The sequence below is a fragment of the Trematomus bernacchii genome, unplaced genomic scaffold (genome assembly GCF_902827165.1).
Source record: "Trematomus bernacchii unplaced genomic scaffold, fTreBer1.1, whole genome shotgun sequence".
NCBI lineage: Eukaryota > Metazoa > Chordata > Actinopteri > Perciformes > Nototheniidae > Trematomus > Trematomus bernacchii.
This window is the reverse complement of record NW_022987828.1, coordinates 10,185,564-10,208,982: the sequence shown is the minus strand read 5'-3', so window position 1 is coordinate 10,208,982 and position 23,419 is coordinate 10,185,564. Positions and strand designations below refer to the sequence as shown.

At 41.1% G+C, this 23,419-nt stretch overlaps 1 protein-coding gene across 1 annotated transcript; it reads left to right on the top strand.

The window, feature by feature from the left end:
- The first annotated feature begins 235 nt into the window (after positions 1-235).
- On the top strand, positions 236-22,001 carry LOC117499764 (phosphatidylcholine:ceramide cholinephosphotransferase 1-like). The gene is given in 7 exon segments (XM_034152376.1): positions 236-409; positions 13,219-13,977; positions 13,979-14,103; positions 15,191-15,308; positions 16,698-16,851; positions 17,823-17,989; positions 19,426-22,001. Coding segments are annotated over 6 exon segments (1,221 nt in total). The 5' UTR covers positions 236-409; positions 13,219-13,497; the 3' UTR covers positions 19,603-22,001.
- The last annotated feature ends 1,418 nt before the right edge of the window (positions 22,002-23,419 follow it).

The window sequence follows — 23,419 nt, the reverse complement described above, 5'->3', positions numbered from 1 at the left end:
TTGTCAACAATTCTACATGTGTTATACATCCAGAAATATCGAAATATCGTTTCCCGCAGTCCCACAGTGTGACATGTATACATAAAACAAAACAAAAAGGGCCTAGATAAACGTGGTATACATTAAACAAAACAAAAAGGGCCTTGTCCATCGTAGTGTTGTTTTGTTTGTGTTGTTGCAACCCATGACACCGCATTCCGTCTTTTTGTATCGTTAATATGTCTCGTACAACATTTCAGATGGTACATGAAGGCAGCACGGGTGACGGTGTGTAGGGAACTCCCAGATTCTCCAGTCACACACCGCCTACCCATGAAAACACCGGAGAGACCCACAGAGGGACGTGAGCTACATTGCGGTGTTAGCCTCTACTATTTGAAGAGAAGTCCTTCAACATTTCCACAGCAAGGTAAATACATTACACTCATATGTACTACTCATTTGTCGTAAGAAGACAAAGCTATCCGCTGAGCCCTCCTTGTGTATGTGTTTGGTCACTTAACACTGTGGCTCCAAGTCGTGGTAAGGTAACAGTTAGTTATGCTGTAGCACTAACTGAGTAAAAAAAACTCACCGTTGTATTATGTTTCGCTAAATTGCTCTACGTCTTCGCTTTTTGACAAGACTACTTCTTGACGTTTAATCTATCACCTAACGTAGTGTAAACTAGCGTTAACTAGTGCTGCTCACTGGCCTTGTGCTGAAACATTGTATCAGTTGTCGACAAAACCCTCTCCCGTTATCGTTAATCCCGACCCAATGTAATTGGCAAAGAAGCTAACCTTAATATCGGTTTGCGCTGCTGTGATTGAAAATCTCGCGTTAGTTGATATTAAGGTTACTACTACATATGAACAAATGTTTAGTATTCTACAAGCATGTAGCTAACCCGTTACCCCAAACCGCGCTATGAATCCAAGAGCCCTGGCTGTGTGTTAGCTAGCGAGCTAGCAAGCTAAAGCACAGAAGACGCCAGCTTGCCTATCTATTTTTAGGTGTTCAGACTTTAAGCTCTTAAACCACTCTATACAATGGTTGCTCAGGCCCTGGTGTGAATGAGAGCAATGATTTAATCACATTAAACCACCTGTGTCAGCCATGGTGTTGAGGTAACTAACGCTCACAGGTGTGCCTACCAACGTTACATATGCATTCAATCGCGGCATATGTATTCAGTTGCTGTCTCTCTCTGTAAATATTAACTATTTATTATTGGTAGTCAATTATGTTTTCCTGTATGTGCTTCCTGGCAGGGTCAGATGTTTAGCTTCGTTTATTCTCTTGAAAAGCACAGCGGAACCGGTGACCTCACTGTTTCCCCAAGAGGAAAAGGGGGAACTGTGATCCCATATGTTTGAACAGTTGTGTCGTTGGAGAAAAACCACCGCTGACATGCTGTGTATGACGGCTAACTCAAGATACAGTAAAGCAGTAAAACGCCTGTGTAGACAGCTGAGCCGACAGAGACATCGGTCAGAATACACAGAACACCGTTGGTGTGAATGGGGTATCTCAGAGGTGCTTGTGTAGCGGAACTGGTGAGGAAGCAACTTTTCACAGACACAAACAGTATGACTGCAGTCAGTGCCAAAGCAGGCACAATTTGTATAGTGAGTCAATGGGGTTTATTGTTGTCAATGCATCCAGCCCAGTTGCTGAGGAAGCCTCATTGCCAAGGCAAAGCATGTCAGACCATCATCAAGTGGAAACAATGAGTTTTCTGTAGACACAGCTATAACTCAGCCTTGAAAAACGGTCTGTTCTGACAACTAAACATATTGACATCCTCTGGAAAAACTGCTTTGTTGTCTTTGGACATTAGGAAATGTGTCAGTTAGCGCTTTTATTAAGTTTTCTGCTTTTGGAAGAGGAAAATAAGTGTTGTTGTTTTTACTCTGGATGTTACCCTCCTGCTTCACCACAGTGGCTGGTTGTTACATTCATAGGCACAGATTACTTTAAGACACAAGAGGTCAGTGTCATTTTTTTGAATGGAAACAGCTTGTCTTTACTGGATATGACGGATGAATTAGTCACACAGATATTCCATAGATAACTGGTAATAACATCCCTCTTAGTGATGTTTGCTTTTATCTGTCGGAACATAATGGAGAAGATGTTCGGCTGATGTTATATGGTCGGCAGTTTTAAAGCTGCATTACAAGCACCAGTGTGATCTTATTAAAGCTACCTTTTCTAGGAATAAAAGGGGTATTCCTCTGTCCAGTTGACACAAATAAACTTCATTCACTGACAATTAAGGAACTGCAAGTAAAACATGTAGCCCTAATATGAGGCCAACATACATTTTGCTTTCAGTTAGGTTTTAAATATGTTACAAAAGGACTTCAGATACAATAATAAATCACTGTGGGTTGTCATGCATCTACAATTAGACATTTGGCACTGCACACTCTTATTGGTCTTTACTATAACAATACCACTATTGCAAATGTTTGAATCTGCTCTTCTCAGCTACTTGAGCCACAACACTCAAACCACAGCTAGGGTTTAATGCTATTAGCTGATAGCCTTGGCCTTTTTGTTATTCTAGCCTATGGCAGTACAACGTTAGTGCCAACCAATAGCCATTGATCATTTGATAGATCATTTGATATCTTTCATAGGTTTTCCTCCAGAGAATTTGTTTGTAATGGCTTTAATCTTGTTTTCTGCCATAATTAGAAATGCATGAAGTTTTACTGCCAATCACATGACGTCCTAGTTTCTTGTGGCCTACAACTGCTGAAATATAGGCTAGTAGCACTTTGAAGTAGCCTGTTTTGGATACACGGGGGTTGTCTGTCGCCCCTTTTTTTTTTCAGACTCTCTAAATACGCACTTTGTTTTGCTTTTTTCAGACTCTAAATACGCACTTTTTGTTTTTCTCAGATTCTCTAAATAAGCACTTTCTTTTGTTTTTTTCAGACTCTCTAAATACCCCAAATGAATCTTTCAGAGGGTTAGGTTAGGCCGTTTAAAAAGTGGCAACAGATGACCCACAAGTACCCTGTTTTGTCAATTTCTGAAAGTTAATTGCCCAAATACAAGATAACATTTCCATAACACCTTTGGGAGAGAATTTAAATGACTTTAAGGGAAATTTGCCCCGTTATACAAATAGAAAGGATTTTAATTTAAGGCTCTATATTCCAGCAAGTGATGCGGGTACATGACAAATGCTTGTGGACAAGGAGGGGAGTGGTAGTATCGGTTTGGAATGTTAAGTAGAGCAAGCCACTGCTGTGAGGCCATCGTTCGTTTGTGTGTTTGGTGCAATTACCTGACCTGCTTATACCTGAGCTCCGTATCCCCCTGTCCTGACTTGTTTCAGATGTCTTCCTACACTCAGGGGACCTCCTACATTCCACCTTTGTTAATGAAGTCTCTACAGTTGATTTGTGTTAATGAAGGCATACCAATATAATTAATCAGTAAACACCAAAGAAGCGTAAGTGCCCTAGACCGGCTCCTGACCTAATTTTTAGCACGTTATGCCCTATTTTAAATGCAAAATGCATCATGATGCTATTTTGAGAGTAGTGTGACTTTGGCCAATAGCAGGCTGGTCACAATATTTCTTAAAGATACATAGATTAAAACCATATTATTATCGAGGAATGTGAAATACAGACTAATAATAAAGCATAAAGCAACATAAACACAGCATACAATTTAAAACATATGACTGTTTAAACGTAGTGGTGTGTTGTTTGAAAGACGGTAACCTGCAAGATTTGTTGATGTGCTATCTCCAGTCTCTTTAAATTGAAATACTTTTGATGACTGTCTTTAAGGACTCTCAAACAAGGTAATAATTAAGAATCACCATTTTTTTGTCTCATCTATTACAAAAAAAGTTAGGAAATTGCTACCAAAAGGTGCAAAGTCCATACAAGTATATCAAGCTGCCACTGTCGTTGACAAAGACCTTTGCAGTTTGGAAAGTTTGTATGTGAACACACTGATTACTCCCAGTTGACAGCAGGTCCTTTGGGTGCTATCTTGGATACAACTGCACCACATGCAGGGGAACACGTTGGTTCTCTGGGGCCGCGAGGGCCTGCCGTCCTAATGAGTGACTCATAAAGCCACAGGTGGTATTCTCATTAGCAGATCTCACCTACGAGTACAGGGGTTGTTGTGCCGCGCAGCTCAGCCCCCCCGAGACTTCTGCAAGAACTTTCCATGCTGTATGCCTTGTCTCATCTTTACCCTTGGCATAACAGTTTGCTCTGTTAGTTAACAGACTGATAGGATATAATATTGTTCTGTGATTGCACGGTTGCTAAGGCCAGTGATGATAAAGAATAGGTTTATTTGGCATTGTAGATATCATCATATTTCTTGGTTTTCCTAGTAGCAATATGCCAGATCAGCAGAGTGGTTTTGCAACATGGTAGTAAAAGAAACAGTTTCCAGGTATTTAGTCACTTATATTAAAGGGGACCTATCATGCAAAATGCACTTTGGTACGTCTTTTTATACATGAATATGTGTCCCCGGTGTTCCAGGGAACTCACCAAGTGTCAGAAAACACAACCCTCTATTTTCCTCCATACCCAAATCTCTAAAAAAGGGGCTGCAATGGATCTGATAAAAACTGATCCAGATTTGAACACTGTCCTGACGTCAGGAAAATGTCAAATTGAGCAAAATGAGGCATGGCTAAAATGCATGATCTGTTTGGTATTTTGAAAAAAAAAAAGTATAAATATGCCTTATATAGGTATGGTCCTATACTATATTATTGAAATATAGCATGATAGGTCCACTTTAAATGAACCGTCTTTTGCCAAGGAATGAAAATCGCTAAAAAGAAATATTATTAAATGGAATTTTCAATGGTGTATTTTTTTAAACTGTAAATCAAATTATACCACACCTTAATGTAGTTTAGTTTGTTTACTAACAACACAGGCTTGGATAATTGACCCCCGTTGAGCAGACTTTAAAGTGCCCACAATAGAAACATTTAAATGGTAATCATTTATTTGACCTCTTATTAGGATTTCACCTCTCATGAAAAATAGTTGTGTAGTTTTCTGACCATATTTCTAGCCAGTATTGTGGGAGGATGTTATGTAATGCATGTTTTGGAGCTTCTGTTGTCAACTGTTATGGCTAGCCTAGCAGATATTCCCTGACACATCAAATATCAGACCTCGCTGCCTGTGGTCTTTGTTCACAGTAACTGCAGTCATTCAAGGTCATCACACTGTTACATTTCTACGGTTCTTCATACTATTCCTTTCCTTTAATAGCTTGTGTGATAGTGTGGAGACCTTGTATCTGACAAGATGTTCCAAAATTACAATGGAATGATTTATCTAATATGAGTCTATGAACAGGACGTGCTTCCACGTCTCCAGGAACGGTTGTATGCGTGTCAACGTGGCATATGTTTGTTGATAGATTGCTGTATAGGTCATTGTTCCTTGACCTGGGGTCATCTGTTGCTCAAGGAGGACGTAGAGTGCACATTTCTTAACCATAGGAAACTAAGCATGGAAGCATGGGTCGGTGTAGTTTAAAATGATGCCTGTGCTTAGTTAAGTTTACTTTTAAAGGCCATCTTGCACTAAAAGACCCCCCCTGCATCATGTTGAGTTTGGTCTTGAAGGCTCCACGGCTAATTTCTACAATCTACAGATGCATCAACAGTGATTGTTTGCTTGTATACAAAACAACAGCATGATTATACAGTCAATACCATCATGTGATGTATTGATGTCATGTAATTTTTATTTCATATATAAATTGCTTGCTATAAACAAGACATTTGTGTGAGTTATAAACAACAGAGCATATACAGTAAATAGAAATAGATTTTGTAAGTCAATTACTCAATGAAATCAATGTTCTCTGTAAGCGTATGCAAGTTGAAAGACATGTTTATGATCCTTTTTTAGTAGTAAAACAAGTTAAGGTAAATCGGTTCAACTTCAATTTGGTTGGTGGCAGAAATCTAAATAAAATCTAAGTAAAACAAACTATCAACATGGAGTAAGTGGTCAAATGTTTGTTTTGTTTTCTAGTGATCCTTAATCTCTAAAATACTGCACATTCCAAGCGTGTTATTCATCTGCTTTGTGGTCACTGAAGCCCAACACTGTTTCATTTAGTCTGTCCTTCTTAAATAGTTGAACGAAGAAAGGCTATGTATGCACTGCTGGTCGCTGAGCATCGAATACGTTTATAGTGGAAGTTGCCTAAGGTGTTTTAGTGATTTCAGGGTGTCCGGGGTCTTAAAAAGTATTAAAAGTTGATAAATCAATTTAGTGGAAATTAAGGCTATTAAAAAGTATTAAACGGCATTTTCCAAGGTATTACATTTTGTAGCTTGTTTTCAATAAGTATATAAATTGTCCAAAGAGGTTGTATTCTACAGTCTGCCTGAATGTAATCATTGCGTAGGTGTGTAGTGTGATTCTGTGTAGTTTATTTATAGCATCCCGTTGGGTTTGACGTCATCTGAACAGGACATCGCGCTCACTGCTTGATAGCGCGCGAAGGTCCGTTTACGCCGGTTGTTAAACAACATCGTTATGGGGAAATGCAAGTCTGCGTCCAAATGGTTGGAAGATAAGGAGGAAGGACAATCAATACTGTATATAGTAAATGTGAGGTAAAGTGTGTCGCCAATGTAACCGGTTAAAACTCCAAGTGACGATGAGGTCTTAAAATGTATGGAAAGGGTCTTAAAAAAGGTCTTAAAAGGTATTCAATTTGACTTCAGGATTCCTGAACATACTCTGGATTTTCACCACAGTTTTTCTGATTTGTGAACGGAGTTTCTTTAGAAATGATACCTGTTGCAACACCATGCTCTTTTAAGCTGGGTGTAGGTATATACAATCATCATTATAATAGTGCTGAGTTACTGTGCAACCAGGATCATACACAGTTAATATTTAACCATCATCACTTTAAACATACTGGCCCAGTTGTGTAAATATTGGCCTTGCGTTGTCTACCTGTGGGGCATTTGTATTGAAGGTGTAAAGGGATACAGGTGAGAGCGTGTTGTTCAACCATTGTCCGTTTGCCTCACAAGATAAGAAAACCTGTAAAGAGATTCTACTCTTTCAAAAAGTGTGTATAAAGAACAGGGAAATAACACCCTTAGGACACAACACAGAGGGCAAACAAAGCATTCCTTTCTAAAAACTTCGTACTGAGAATATAATCTTTTTCTTGGCCTTTATATGACATTCTTTGCACTATCTGGCTTGTTCTGTTCAAATATTTGGCCATTTTGTTTAATGTATCACAAATATCCAGCTTATATGCAACACTAGCTGTCAAATAGAAGCATGGGTTAAACGATGAACAGGACCATTCTTTTGGGCTTTATGAATGATGGCAATTTTGACACGTGAGTCAGTTGGCTGTTTGTGATGGGGCACCTCTTAATATGAAATCTATTATATTGTCCTCATGAGGAAACTTTGCTTGGGCAATAGTACTTCACAGATGCAATCATCATAAAACAATACGTGGCCAACGAGTCAATACAGTGGTACACAAAGACGTAATGAATTGGCCCGGACATACCTGGGTGGATGATTGCAACTTTTATGTCATGTACTAGAACCACACATATTGAGTGACCTGGTGAGTGTGTCTGACAGATTATACCCAGCGAAACAGAATACCATTCTAATCTTTATGCATTCAGCTTCTTCTTTTGTTCTGCTGTAACCACAGAGTTTTTGATTCCTAATTCATCAGGGTTTGCAGCACCTTTTCTGGTTTTCACTAACCTCATTTGAAATGTATGTTAAGGGTTAAAGCTATGATCAGCAATGGGTTGGTGTGCTTTAAGGATGGATGAATTATATTCCATCTAGTTATGCCTGTGGATGGGTTAAGTTTCAATTGATGATGACACTACCCTGCAGGAAAGTTTGAGATTTGGTTCTGCCACTAGCTCAAGCACAGACATGCTGTTGTGAAAAGTCCTTATATTGACTGCTGTTACCTAATGGCGCGTTTCCACTACAGCGCGGAGCACGGTTTAAGAGGGCTGTGACGTCAGCGGCCCGTCTTTGGTTGCGTTTCCACTTGGCCTAGTACCGGCCGGCGGGTCCTAATTCACAGTTTTTCTGGCCTCATAAAATCGCGGGTCTAGGGCCAGAGACAACGAGGCTGAGTCGGGCTGAGTATGCTAAACTAGAGAGAGCATCGCTGGCAAGGGGGCTACAACTACAACAAGATGGACATATTTGACCGTGATTTAATTGTAATACACGTTTCAAAATGATGCCGAAGTAACAACATACTGATACCGGTTAGTAAAAACCATGAATTAATGCTTTGTCAAGTCTGCAGACAGACGGCAGGCGAAAAACCTTTTAAAATGCTTGTTTTCTAAATGGAGATTGGCTAAGCTAACGCAGTATATGCTCCGACCGTCCACACTCACAACAACGGCCTATACAGACATAAATAAAGCAGCGTCCGTATTCACCATGACACAGGCAGTCTGTGGTTTGTACTTGTTTAACTTTTGTCTAGTTTCTGAACATATATGAGGAGCTGTGAGCTCTGAGTGCTAACAGCTAACGGCTGTGTTGTTTTTCTGGGGTCCTCTGAAGATCACGTCACGGCTCCGCCTACACTGCGTTACTATAGATACTACCCCAGTTCCTAAACTGTAATGGAAATGCGCCATAAAGTGAGCCAGTCCTAACGAGGCCCAGCCATACCGATTGGGGCCGAGCGAGGCCGTGTAGTGGAAACGCGCCATTAGAGATGAACTTCATTTGTTCAGTAATAAGCCACATATTATGTAGATTATGTGTTATTAGAGCGCCCACGGTGAAAGTACAAAATAGTTGTTGGCTCTTAACATGCAGGGAGGAAAAACGAAAGAAAAGGTGGAAACTACAAGACAGAAGGTGGCGACAGGTCAGAGAAACACTCTTCCTCCCTCCTGAGGCTAATGCTGTTGAGCCGATGAAAGGAGAAGAGGGTGTGTAGCACGGGCGACCTTTTTATAATGAAGCTCAAAGTCTTAAATTCAGACTTCCAAAGCTTTAAAGTGGTAGGTTTTTTTGGATAATAAACTTTAGAGTAAATATGGGCTGCTATTTACACAGAAAATGTTAAGTTGCTGCATGTCGTCTGAAACTTTTAGCAGTTTTTTTGAACAGTGTTTTAAGTACTAGTTGACACACCCAAACTGACTCTTCTTTCCTCTTCTCTGAAAGCCATTGTGAATGAGTCATTCCGTACCCCTCTTGACTGCCTAAAGATGGGCTTTGGATGGTGTCTGTGTTTGTGTCGGCTTGACATATTGTTGACCCTGAGTGGGATCTTTTGTTGTGATGTAACTTGTGTGAAACCACCCATCCCCCTCTTCCTCTCTGCGCTGCCCCACCAAACTTTCTGAGGGGAAAGACTTACCACATGAGCGGAAAGTGCAGTCACTTTTTTTTTGGACATTTTTTATTTGAGTATGACACAGTTCTAATTGCAGTTTCAAATCCATCATTTTTTTTTATGAACACATCTACCTCCTGTTATTTGTAATTGGGTGGAAAATGTGCAACAACAGGAAATGCTTATTTTTTAACAGAGCCCAACCCCCTTTTTCGGTTTATCACTGTGTACCTGACACATCATTCTGACCTTCTACAATATAAGCGTAACTACTGAAGATTAGTTAACTCTCACACAAGCCACAGAAGTGCATGGAACATTATTGTTTCCGTAAGAGTGCAAAATGCCTGTGATGTTTCAATAAGAAAGAAAAGAGCTAGAGAGACAACGTAAAACTCTGGCTCATTTCTAACTACCACACTAACGGACTAGTGTCAATGACGGATTCTCAGAAGGTTTACAGAAATTGTTGGTACACAGTCTGCGAGGTGTGGTGGGGAGAAGGTCTGGCAAGTTATCAGGAGAATCATACTGGACCTTTAAGGTGCCCCGTGGAGCTCACTGATCAAAAAGTAGTGATAACATCTCAAGATACGAACAATAGGTGCTCAAAGGCAGGGAACAGGAATACTGCAAGCCACTTAACTTTTATACAAAATACTGTTCATACATATTTGCAAATGTGTTAGGAGACAGGAAGGGCACTTGAATTATCTCTTAAATACACTCAATGCTATGTTTTGGTGAGTAACACTAAATGTAAACATTAACCTTTTTTTGCTTATAAGGAAACTCTACAAAGCCAGTTTTGAAGAAGGGTTCTTGTAGTGACGCTTCACAGAAAAAACCACAACTGATGCTCCACTTCCTCCAAACAATTAGAGAACCGAGACTTGGTAGAATTTTGAGTGAAGATTCACTGAAGTGAACAATTGATGATATCGTAACTAGTGTTTTAAAATGTACATTGGGACTTTGAGTCTGCACTTTTTTATAATCTATGAATCCATATAAACATCGGAGCTGAGCACAGCCTGCTACCGGTAACTACAAACTTTATACAGACACATTTATGTATACTCAAAACATTTTGGGTGTATCACTTTAAACGATTCTCAGCTTCTTGGGAAAAACAAAGGCTACTTCCCTAAACACCATGACAAACACGCTTACACAAATTGTAATATTGACTTAAGTTCTGAAGGGATACAAAAGGCTTTCAAGGTGAAATTGTTCAGGGAGTAGCTTCAATGTTTCTTTTGACTTCAAAATTCACAACGTAATAAGGCTGAAGCATGTCCAGACTTTCCTTTTGTTTCTGTAGCTCTTTGCCTTCAAACTATATTGTCCTGAAGATTCACATCTGTTTAGCTTCTGGCAGGAACCTTGATCAAAGCCTGCTATGTAGTCATCAGGTGTTGGTTATCCTCAGCACACGAAGATTTGCTCGGGAGAAAATGTATTTTCCACAACATTTGTTGTTCTGCAGGGTGTTGTTACAGTCAAGGAAATGTAATTCAGTTCTCCACATTACTTTAATTTTCTCCCTGTCCAGCGCTTTGCTTATAAAAGAAACACTACACTACCCAAATAGTTATGCAAATGCTCATGCATTGTCAGCATAGAAATAGCAAAAGGCATCCTAATTTAACTCTCATTTCCATGATTTCTGGAAGACTATTCAGCATGCTTGAATGCAGGTTAGTTCATTAGTTCCAGGATTAGTTTCCCCCTCTCCCCAGTTTAGCCGAGTGAGATTATTTCTTCTATAAGCTGCTTCACAGACCAAAGGTCCTCCGCACACAGCTGAGTCAGTGATAGCTAATCTTTGATCCGTCTCAATCGTCTTCTGTTCACAGAGCGGTGCAAGTGCTCTTTGTCTTTATGTGTCTCTTTATTTGCACTACATACTGCTCTTCTTTGAACTCTTTGTACCATGTGAAGGTACACGCCACGTCACATAGATAAGCTGTTGCAATGACGGCACTCCTGCTGTGCTGTTTGCATGCTATGCATATGTTTATTTGTACACTTGCTTTCTAGTGTTTATATGTTAGAACTGTTGGGTTATTCGGCCATATGGTCCTCGAGGCCTCAGCAGGAATAAATGTGACGCCAGGTGTCAGTGCTGTCCACTGTATAGCCCATTTCTCTGGCCTCAATAAACAGGCCTCTGAGGTGAGATGGGATACTGATGTGCAGTTTGTTGTCCTGCCAACCAGTCAGCCTGCCAGTGTGTTTAGCTGCTAGTGGCCTGACCTGTCCTGGCCGTGCGGGGGCCTGACTGTTGGCTGACTGTTGGCTGACTGCCCGCCACACAGGGGTTGCGTTCTCTCAGTGCTCGGCGCTGACCTTCACTCTGATTTATGAGTTCCTTCTCGCAGTCTGTTTCCCCTCCTATCCCCCCTCTTTCCTCACATCCATGCAGTAGATTAGTGCTCTCCAGCTGTATCTCTGACTCCCCCGAACACGAGCAGGGCCACCCTGTGTCCCCCACCGACATCGCGCTCTATAAACAAGCACGTGATACGCAACAGATGTGAGTTCATCTCCTTGTTAACCTTTGCTGTTGCCTGAAGGCTGGATGAGAAACATACACACTATGGAAAACAAACAAAAACAGGATCTATGATATAATGTATCTAGGATATAACGTATTAGATAGTGTTTTTATCTGCTATAAGCTACTTTAATTTGTTTAAAGGTAGGGTAGGTAAGTTTGAGAAACCGGCTCGGGATACACTTTTTGTTATATTCCATGGAATGCTCTTAACATCCCGATAGCAATGAATATCTTAAGTGCTTTGACAAAAAATCCATAAAAAAATGTCATCTGTGGAAGCCGTAGTACTGTAAAAAGCACGACCAATCATCTGAGCCGACCCGGCTAAAATAACTGGATGGCCTACCTGCCTGTCAGCCTTCCATCTGTGCACAAACTTATCTCGTGCCCTCATTGGTCATGTGCGCGTTCGTGTGTGTTGGAGGAGGGGCTCTGTAAGGAAGTGGCAGATTTTCTCCGGTTGTGTATTTTCAAATTCTAGCGATCTCGAGCTGGTTTCTCAAACTTACCTACCCCACCTTTAAGTGAAGACATTTTGATTTATTTGTTTGTCCAAAAATATTGTTTTCTAACCAGTAACCCAATAGTGTGTGAGGTTCCACAAAAGCCTTGCCCAAACGCATACAAGAAAAGGGATAGACAGAGTGACTGGCTTGTACTCTGTGTGGCAGATCATTGAATACAAACTCCTTTTACCTCGACAGAAACAAAATGAGTTACTAAATCCTTCTTGCCACTGTGCCAACAATCACTATATCTGGTAGTTTGGAAACAAACCCTTAATTCAGGAAGTTGGAAGTGCAAATCTCCCAAAACAACTGGCAAAGACCCAACTAGTATATTTATGTAGACGCCCAACCTCACTCCACAGTACCACAGCATGCAGTTGTTGTGTATGTAGACACTCTCTCAGTGGATACAGTGGTCATGTAATAATCCACTCAGGATGTTTCTACTTAATTATGACCACTAGTGTAGAATAAGTACTGGAAATGTGCTGATCGATTGAGTCTTCATGTTGCTGTTATTGTTGTAAAAGCTCTACAATGACTTGAGTAATTCATTGAATCTTTCATCTGTGATTTTCAGCAGCTCAGAGTTGGCCAAACAACCTGTGTCATGCTGCTCTATTATCCAGAGTTTACACACTAGCTTCCAGGTCTGACCAGGCATCCGGTCCGTGACACACCCAGTGGAGTTGTGTAAGCAGATATGGCAGTTATGACTTTGTTCAGATTCACAGCATTGTATCCTTCCTTTTTTTACAGGGGTGCAGCGTGAGGGGGAAGAGCTGATGAGGTGAAGAAAGCCAAAGGAGGCCACTGTGGTTTGCCTGCTCTCTCTCGGCCCTGATTCTGAGTGACCGCTGCTCACTTCCTCCCGCGTTTCACTTCGAGAGGAGGCTTGGCTCCCTCTGGGTGCAAGAAACACCATGTGCCAAAACTGGAGAGGATTTACCACTGCCCCATAGTCCGCCAAGCCTCTCGTGAACCCTCCCTTCTAGTCTTGAGGACCCTCCTGATCCCCCACATTGCCCACTGGCCAAGATGAAGAAGGTGGCAGCATGGTCTGCAGAAGATGTCTATGACTGGCTGAGCAAAGAGGGGATGCTGGAGTACATCGACGCCCTCCGTCAGACGGACGGTCCCGGTGTGCTCAGGCTCAACGAGGCAGATTTCCACAGGCCCCCCCTGTCGCTCGTGTCGTCTGACGGCGGGCAGCAGCTGTTGGAGCGACTGGAGACGCTGCGGATAGAGACTCACATAGAGGATCACAAAAACGGCCACGCAAACGGCCACGCTGGGGGGCTACCTAACGGGACTAGCAAGCCTCAGAGGAACGGCATGAAGGACTACAGGATGGAGATGGTCCACATCCCCATCCCTACGAAGGAAACCACGCGGCCCTCCTTCCCGACCGAGTGGGGGAAGACGGGCATAGCGTTCGCCTACGCAGTGGTGTGCTTTGTTACCACCACCATCGTAATTTCAGTGGTCCACGAGAGAGTACCGCCAAAGGAGCACACCCCCCCCGCTGCCCGATAAGTTCTTTGACCTGTTCAACAGGGTGGAGTGGGCCTTCTCCATCTGTGAGATTAACGGCATGCTGCTGGTGGGACTCTGGCTGATACAGTGGATTCTACTTAAGCACAGGTACAGTCTAGCCCAGTGGTTCTCAACTGGTCATGCTTCGGGACCCACTTTTTCCTTTGTCAAGAAATCGCGACCTGATATTTTGAACCACTCAAATCTATTCAACAAAAGATCGTGCTGTAATATATATATATACGCTTTTCAGCATATATCAGGGGCGGACTGGCCATCGGGATGTTCGGGACGAATCCCGATGGGCCGGTCGGACGATGTGGGCCGGTCGGATAAGTCACTAACACCCCACCGTCCCCCGTCCCCCCCGTCGACAATTTACTAGCGGTATTTACTTGCGGCACCGAGGTCGGCCGGCGGTACCGAAGTGGGCCGGTCGAGAGTCCCGGGCTGATTTGTAGTCCCAGTCCGCCCCTGGCATATATTATATCCCTTCACAGAACTAAAGTATGCTTTTAAAAAAGGCTTAATGAGATGATGGAATCCAAGCTGAACTAACATAAAAAGGCACACATACTGAAAACCCAACCCCAGAAGGGGGGTCTGGGGGGGGGTTTTCCTCCAGGAGATTTTTTGAAATACTAACATATAAACTACGCATTCTGGTACACTCTGAGAAGAAAATAAATAAATCTATTACTACCCGACATATTAATAATATTTGATGCCATTGTTTGTTTTTCACTTTGTTCTGACAGCTTGCTGCTCCACACAGAGAGAAGAGCAAAGACGAGATAGTCTGTGTGAATTACTTTAAATTGTGGATAAGGGTAGATAGCTCCCATTGTTCTGTGACCTGTCAATCATCAAACCGGGGGTCATATTTCATTATGTGTTCTTTTTTATCTGAAGTTGTACCCATGGATGTATAAAGAATAGTTCTACCGCAAAGTTATTCTCCGTGGGGACTTCTGGCAACAATCTTGAACAAAGATGATCACGACGTGACATGGTGGCACAGTACAAAACTAACTCTCACAAATATTTGCTTGTAAATTAATAAAAAATGTCTATACAGTGTTTTTGAGAATCAATACTGCATCACAGAACATAATACTTAAGTAGTGTTGAGTTAGTAGTTTGACACACACCTAAAAAAACGTTGAATTATTAATATTCTTTGTCTTTTTTCCAGGTCAATTATAGGCAGGCGATTCTTCTTCATTGTTGGCACACTCTATCTGTACCGGTGTATTACAATGTACATCACCACTCTGCCTGTTCCCGGGATGCACTTCAAATGCTCTCCAAAGGTATTATTCACACACTTTCATTTCTCTCGCAATTGTAGCTTTGTTGAGCATGAAAGACTTCTTTCTTATATAACATGCTGAATGGGCAGATTCAGCAAAAAAAGTATTCCTCTTGTTAAAGCTGAAAGCCTCTGAGTGCTCTCCGCTGACCGCTCGTCGTAAGATATGTGCGCGTCTGTTATACTGCGAGGGGCTTCAAGTGGTGGCTTCACTTTCTCAATGTCCTGTTATTATCGAAGGCTCTAGTAGAAAACACATTAATATTCTTTATTTAAAGCAACTGTGTGCAGTGTTTCTGTTGGATAATTGGAATACAAAATATTATGTTTTAATAAATAGAATAGTGCAAAGTGAGAAAAAGATAATACAACTTTGAATTTTGTAGTGCCATTGAGTTTTCTTTATGCTTGTGCTGATAGAAAACAAAACACCAATGATATATAAATATGGGTGCACACTCATCATAAACCCAAAATCCTTTATAAAGTAAAAATGCGGTTATGGGAAATGCTCTCTTTGAGTTTAGTGAAATATCATTGTTATCAAAATGTCAGGATTGTAGAACTGCAAGGGTTAAGGTCATGGGGAAAACTTGTATTGATCCATGGCCTCTAGTGTTAAAGTCAAACATGTTCTACACCACATGTGTCAAACTCAAGGCCCGCGAGCCAAATTGGTGGATATAATTTCGGCCCGCAGGATAATTTTTAATTACTATTAGATCTGGCCCGCCGGTATATTGCACGCACACCTTCACTCAATCCTGAGGGTTTCCTCAGCTCAGAGCCTGACCCCAAACATTGATGAACTTGCACCCAAGATGAGATGCCAAGTATCTGGCTTGAACTAGCATCACAGAGCAGCAAACTGAGTTTCAATGGATGTTTCCTTCTGCACTGTTTTTCTTGAGACAACAGGGCATGTTTGTTTTTTTCTTTGAGGGAAATAGTTTTTTTTAAGCTGTTGTTGGCCTGTGGGAAAATGTAATCATAAGAAATGACTCCAGAAAATCTGCAGATAGAGCCATAAGAAATGAATGCAACTGATTATTTAATGTTTAATGTTGTTTTTATAGGCAATCATTTAAGCTTTGTTAGTTCCAGGTTTCCACTACCTTCAAGTCCTGTTTTAACTGTAAATAGATTGAGACATTTTTACTTTTACATGAGTATTTTCACTTCTGCTATTTAAAAGAGTAGTAATCCTGTAGAGGAAATATTTGAAGAGGGTTTCTTTCTTTCTTTTCCACTAAATATCTGATTAGGTGTTACCGCCCACTCTACATCCTACTTTTAGACATAATTCTTTGTGAGCTTCCAGGAAAACTGTTAGTAATTGTACTGTTATTAGGAACCCTAAGAGGATAATGACTGTCTGTGTGTCTTTCAGCTTCTCGGGAACTGGGAGGCGCAGATGAGGAGAATAATGAAGATGATTGCTGGTGGGGGCCTCTCCATCACAGGGTCCCACACCATGTGTGGAGATTATCTGTACAGTGGCCACACAGTCATGCTAACGCTAACATACCTCTTCATCAAGGAGTGTAAGTTCCACTGTGCCTATACTATCGTTTAAGGAAGAATGGGCGGCTTCTACTTTAATTCTACAAATGAAGCTCCTTTCACTTCCTCAAAGTCTATTTTTATATTTACACATTTTAAGCAAATCATCGCCACAAACCCATCTGCTATAATTCAAGGTTCAAGGCTTTTATTGGTCATACGAACATAGCTACAGTGTAGTTATGAAGATGAACATTTTAGGTCACAGGCTCCTCCAACAGTGCAACACAATAAAACAGATAAACAGAAAAAAAATAGTGCAAGTAAATAGTAAAATAGTGCAATAAGATTCTATATAACAGTTATTGGAATATGATATATTAAATAAATAATTTCTAAGTAGCAGCCAGATTAATGTTATGGATGTTGTTTCAAAGTAATAATATATTGCAATATCAGTTTAGATATCAAAATAAGGATTTACTATTCCTAAATTGTGACCAGGCTGTTAAACCATGTGCTTATGCGTTTGTAACACTTCTCTAAATGATAACGGAAATGAGCAGGAAACCTGCATCATGCGAGTGTCCGTGCATTGGGACATTGCTCTGTTGCATAACCAAATGTTCGGTTCCTCAGCAGGCGTTTATGTTACGTGACTCATCTGCCTTGCAAAGCGCTTCAGAGCATGAGTGTCAGAAGTCAGGATTATTTGAACCGCATTGGTTACATGTACTTTTATGACACTTTCAGTAAATGACTCTCCCTCCTGCTACATCACATGCTACTGCAATGCTTGTCCACCACAGTAGCGCCCTCTTGTGGTGAAATGGAGAACAGCTTGTTTAATATTTCTGTAGAAAAGCCAAAGTGAACAGTTGACTCTCACAGGCTGATGATGAGCTGTTAACAATGATTTGGTCTCCTCTAGAGTTGACACTGCTGGGTTTGATCTGTGTTTCTCCCATATTAACCATTTATTTTATTTATTTTTTACCTTTTTAATTGGCAGATTCCCCCAAGCGGTTCTGGTGGTACCACTGGTTCTGCTGGAGCTTGAGCGCTGTTGGAATTTTCTGCATCCTCCTGGCCCATGACCACTACACTGTGGATGTGGTGGTTGCATATTTTATCACTACACGCCTCTTTTGGTGGTACCACACCATGGCCAACCAGCAGGTGAGTTTTCTTTTTGTCATTTGTAGTTGGATGTGAATTAAGTAAAGTAAATTGGCTTAAAAGGACAGCTTCAACATTTTAAGTTAAAGGCTTATTACCTTGGTTGCTGGCTTTTTAGTGTGAGAAGATCAATACCACTCATAACTGTATCCTAAATATGAATCTGCAGCCAATTATCTTAGCTTGAAGACAACACTGTTGTTTTACACCTCTGCTTTTGTATTGAAATGTTAAAGGTCCCATGACATGGCCATTTCTACTGATCATAATTCCATTGTTGAGGTCTACTAGAATAGATTTACATTGTTCAATGTTCCAAACTCACATTGGTTTCTCATACAGCATCTCTGTATAGTATGTGTATTCACTCTGTCCTAAACGGCTTGATGGAGCTCCTGCCCCCCCCCCCTCCCTGTGAGCCCACTGTGCTCTGATTGGTCAGCTCGCCCACTCTGTTCTGATGAGTCCACCACCGTTACAGCGGAACATCAGTGATTATGTGTTACAATGGCGTTAGCAACCAGAAAATGACACCAGTAAGGACAAACGGATGAGAATGCTGCGTGGGGTCTGGGTGCCGTGTTGGCGGGACGTTGCACGGCTCGCTGCTGGAGCGGACAGTGTGAGCTGGCTTGCTGGTGTTGTTTCCTGGTTGCTGGCTGCGTGGGGTCTGCGGGATGGCGGGACACGGGCCTCGCCGTGTCCCGCTGTCTCAGGCTGAGTCCAGGCTGAGAAATCCGCGGAGCTGCAGCTGAGAAAAATAAGGCTGAGTGTGTGTGAGGAGCTCCGGATTGGTCCATTTGGATCATCGTTACGTCACTTGGTTCCCGGAAGAAAAAATGACGAGGCGTTCTGGGGCAGCATAGACAGGTCTTTTCTGTGTTAGAGTTTTACTCGCTACAGGGTGTACTTTGAGGGTGTGTAACTTTGCAGACCGTTTACATGCATAAAAAGCTTCATAACACACAAGGGGACGGGTAATAACCGGAAAAGCATGACATGGGACCTTTAAGATATGATCCAATATTTAATAAGCTGTAGCTTCCTTCCATACAGACATGAGAGTAGTTTTACTCAATTTCAAAGAAGGCAAAGTATTTCTGAAAATATCCATGTATTACTTAAATATATATAACTTTACAGGAATTTACGCTTAGTGGTGATGACTGTTCTTGAGTTTTTAGTATTTAGTTTAGTTTTTAAGCCAGAATAAACATATTCTTGTCTGGTTTATTATTTTAGCTATGATCAACATTGTATCTTGTAAAATGTCCACTCAAACAAAAAGTACAGTTGACATGATGCAAAAGGACAGAAGTCTTGGAAAAATGTGAAGTAAATGACTCGATACAAGTCTTGGTTCCTCAATGTGTGCCCGGTATTTAAGGTTCACACTTAATTTACATGTCATTTATTTGTTGTTGTGTTTGTTTCAGTCGCTGAAGGAGACATCGCAGAGTAACCCGTTCTCGCGGGTCTGGTGGTACAGACTGTTCCAGTTCTTCGAGGAGAACGTCAGCGGGATGGTTCCTCGTAACTATCAGCTGCCGCTGTCGTGGCGGTCGCTGCAGTGGAGCCGCGGCGTGAAGTACAGCAAACTGGAGGTCCAGTGACCCAAATCATTTGAAAGCCGGCGAGGACTATGACTTCCAAAAGTGCTGTTTCTCCCAGAGGAGGGCACGGTTCAATGTAGCGCTGTCCTTTCACCTCTAGGAAACAGACCCTGTCCAAATGGGTAGCACTGTGACCCACTTAGTATATTTTTTTCTGTTTGTGTATATATATTTTGTTTCTCTTGTCCTCTTTCTCTTCTGGTAGTATCCGTCAACACAGAGCACTAATTTATATTTGTTTTGTGTCTTCCTCCTCGTGGGTCACAGTTTACGAAGCATTTCGTCAAACTACTAAAACTCAAAGATTTTTGGCCTCAAGGACTCAAAAACGTTTTTTTCTCTGCACAAAACCATAGTTAATGTCTTCATGTTCTTACAAGATTTGTTTAGTGCAAATGGTGTCAATCAAATGCTGATTTGATAAGCAAAATGCCATAAGCACGTTTTTGTTGTTTTCCTTTTATAGCGAATTACTTTTTGTAAACGGTCCTTGCTAAAATGAGTCAAAGGTGCAAAAAATAATTTTTTTAAGTATGTCAAACTTTATTTTTCAAAAACAAATGATGTCCAACAAAAGATTTTTAGATTTTTACCTTTTTCAAGATGGATAACTGAGAGCATAAGAATCCGATGTGGTGTAACATTATTCCAGTGCCTTTCTTAGCTTGATTGTAAAACAGTTCAAGTACTATGTGTCTTGTGTCTCTCGGCGAGTACGAGGCGGTACTTAGTTAACAGTCTCGTTCCCATGAATGTAAAATCAACTACGCCAGCCTTACCAGAAAATTGGTTTTCCCAAAATTCAGTGCAGTGAGTGATATGTCCCGTTTATTTATTGATGCTTGACAATGTCTATTCGTGCTTAGTTTGTTAATGCAGAAAAATGACTGTTAATTGTATTTTCTTTTTTTAAATGTCAGTATAATTTAAATTTACCAATCAGTCTTCAACCAGCACCAGCCATGTTGAAAGCCCGATCATTGATGTTCAGTTGTATGCTGGGTTTACTTTCCACCACTAGTTATCTGCTAAGAATCACTGCCTGGTTGGAGAATGAAGACGTGTCTCAGGCGCAGAGTGACGTTTCTCTGCTCCTCGACATGTCTTTCGCATCATAGCAGCGTCTCTTGCTCAGTTAATGAACCCCACGCTTGTTCCCCACATTGAGTCCCATTTTAGATCCTGAATGATCTCCATTACTGTCTGGTCTTGTAACCTCTGTGGTGGTGAGGAGATCTAGAGGATAATTGTGACCTGAGTTTTGGGAATGTCAAAAAACAGAAGCTTCAGGTAAAGTTTCTGAGCATGTCTGTAATCTCTACGGTTTATCTCCGACTAAATCAAGCTGCTATCTTCCAGTTTTAAGACGGTGTATGTTCTACACTGCTTCCTTTTAGTGCTACGCCAAATCTAGAAGTAGCTAACACTCAACGTGGAACCTGTGTGTGGGGAAGAAGCTGAAGCATGACGCACAGAGCTGGTTTGACCCGGGCCGTTTCTCATTGTCGAGTAAAGCTGCTGCAGAGCCACTATTTCAAGTATACTACGTCATCGAGTGGCGCCGAATGCTGGGCATTTAAACAGTCCTTCGGCGCCACTCGATGACGTAGTATACTTGAAATAGTGGCTCTGCAGCAGCTTTACTCGACATTGAGAAACGGCCCCTGTGTGTGTGTGTGTGTGTGTGTGTGTGTGTGCAGGAAAACACTGATTTCCATGAATGTGAAAATGCGTCCTTATTGATAATCCTAACTATGTTGAATTTTGTTTTGCTTTGTGTAACTATGACTGAACTGTATAGAATAAGTATTGCACATGTTTATCTATAGAGTGAAAGATTGTGGAATTTCAAATTAAACTGATAAGCTTTGAGGAAGAAAAACTGCACTAAGCTTTAGATTATACAAATCCCAAATAAATAATAATTATGTGTCTTTCTTTGAGTTTTCAAAAGAAGAGCGCGAGTATAAGATTATTTCAAAGAGTCTAATTCATTTAAATGCCAGCAAGAGTCTTAATGTTTAAGACAAATGACAGTCCAGGCGTACCCTCCTTCCTTTACAATCATTTCACTTTAACAGAGAACGGTTTCTCTTTAAGAGCACAGCAGGTTCCTCACATTCGGCTTCGTTTTGCTTTCAGATAGTGTCTGAAATATCAGCCCTAACACGGCTCTCTGATAATGTTTCGAGAGCTTTGATAAGGATGAAGGTTGACGTTTTTTTGTATTTTAGTTTGCCAATCAAGTAGGTTTTTTTTAAACGTTCGTCATCCTATATGTTCCTCTGTAAACTTCTCACCCATGTTGTCCTTTTTTTGTGCGTATACCAGATGTTTGTAAGATATGATAAAGGATTGTACTTGGGACGCTTTTGAATAAAACCTTTTACTAAAATGTATTTGATTTGCTGTCTGCCTCTTTCTTTCTATATGTATCACAATCTCTGCTGAGATGACGTCATGGCAGACCCACTAACAGCCAGCAGAGGGACACATTGAGTTAAATTAAATAAGACCCTACAGTGAGGGGGGGCGCTCTCCTCCCAAATGTCATTTTGCTTCCTGTTTGTATTTGTGTACTCCACCTACTGCAAGTATGTCTGACAGTCACTTCCTCCATTCATTGGTAACCTTTCCATCATGTCTCGCTAATGCTTCCAACTTGAGTCTTCTTGTAACCTCTCATCCAGCCAGATGTTTTATAGTCTGCTAAGCATAAGGTTTTTGAATAAACACACTGACATTTACACTTTCCAGTCCCATGTATCCATTGTTAGACTTTTTTTGCAATAACTTGAAAGGGCCTAAAATGGGGTCTAAAAGTTAAGGTTCTTAGAAAATATAATTTAAATGAACTGAACTGTGTGGCAACCAACTGATTCCCAAGCAGTAGGAAGAGTACAGACAAAACACAAATACAATATCTCTCAATAAAAACAACCTTAAGTTTTTAGCTTTGTCAGAAAAATGTATGTTCATAAGGCATCCCAACACTCACAGTTAAAAAAAAAAAAAAGGTTTTCCTTGACTTTAAGACAGCCAAAATGTGAAGTTAGCTACTGACTTTCATCCAGGAAATGAAGTAGTAAACATACTCTTTAAAATGTAAACATGTCCAAAAAGTTTATCTTGCTAATTATTAAATGACTAATCTGTGCCGGTTATTGAGGAATCTCAGCCTCTAGAGAAAACAAAAGGTAATAAGAGCATGACCTCTTTTCAAATTGTTGAAAGGGGGTTGGAAGAGTTTTCTGTAATTGCTTGCTAAAATAGCAACAGGTTCTCATAATTCCCTGCATGAAAAAAGGGGGCATATATTTATCTGCAGCCGGCTCGTTGGCCCGTGGGAGAATTAGCTGGCACCCCGGAGAGATTGAGCTGTCCAGCCAAGCTGAACTCCCACGCATTACTACTATACACAAATGAGGGAGTGGGACTGTGCTCTAAACTTCTCGTAGATTCTGCTGACATTAAATAGGCCACAGTGATGCTCTCAAGATAGCTTAATGTGGCTAAAAATATTTCAAATACGCAGGTGTTTAGTCTGTACTGTGACAGAAAGCAGGCTGTGTTCTGCCACCTTGCATTTCATATGAGAGTGGTGGAATCATATTATTATTCCTAAATAATGGGATACCATGCTGCTCTGGCGTTCTCCACACTGCAGCCGCCAGTTTTCCAATCTGGACATTTTCTACGCTTCAATGTCCATCAATGATGTTCCGTAAGAAGTACATTTTTACAGCGTGTGCCTTGATTGGAGAAAGTGTTATAGTTGCACAACAGCATCACAAAACACTGTCTGCTGCTATAGAGT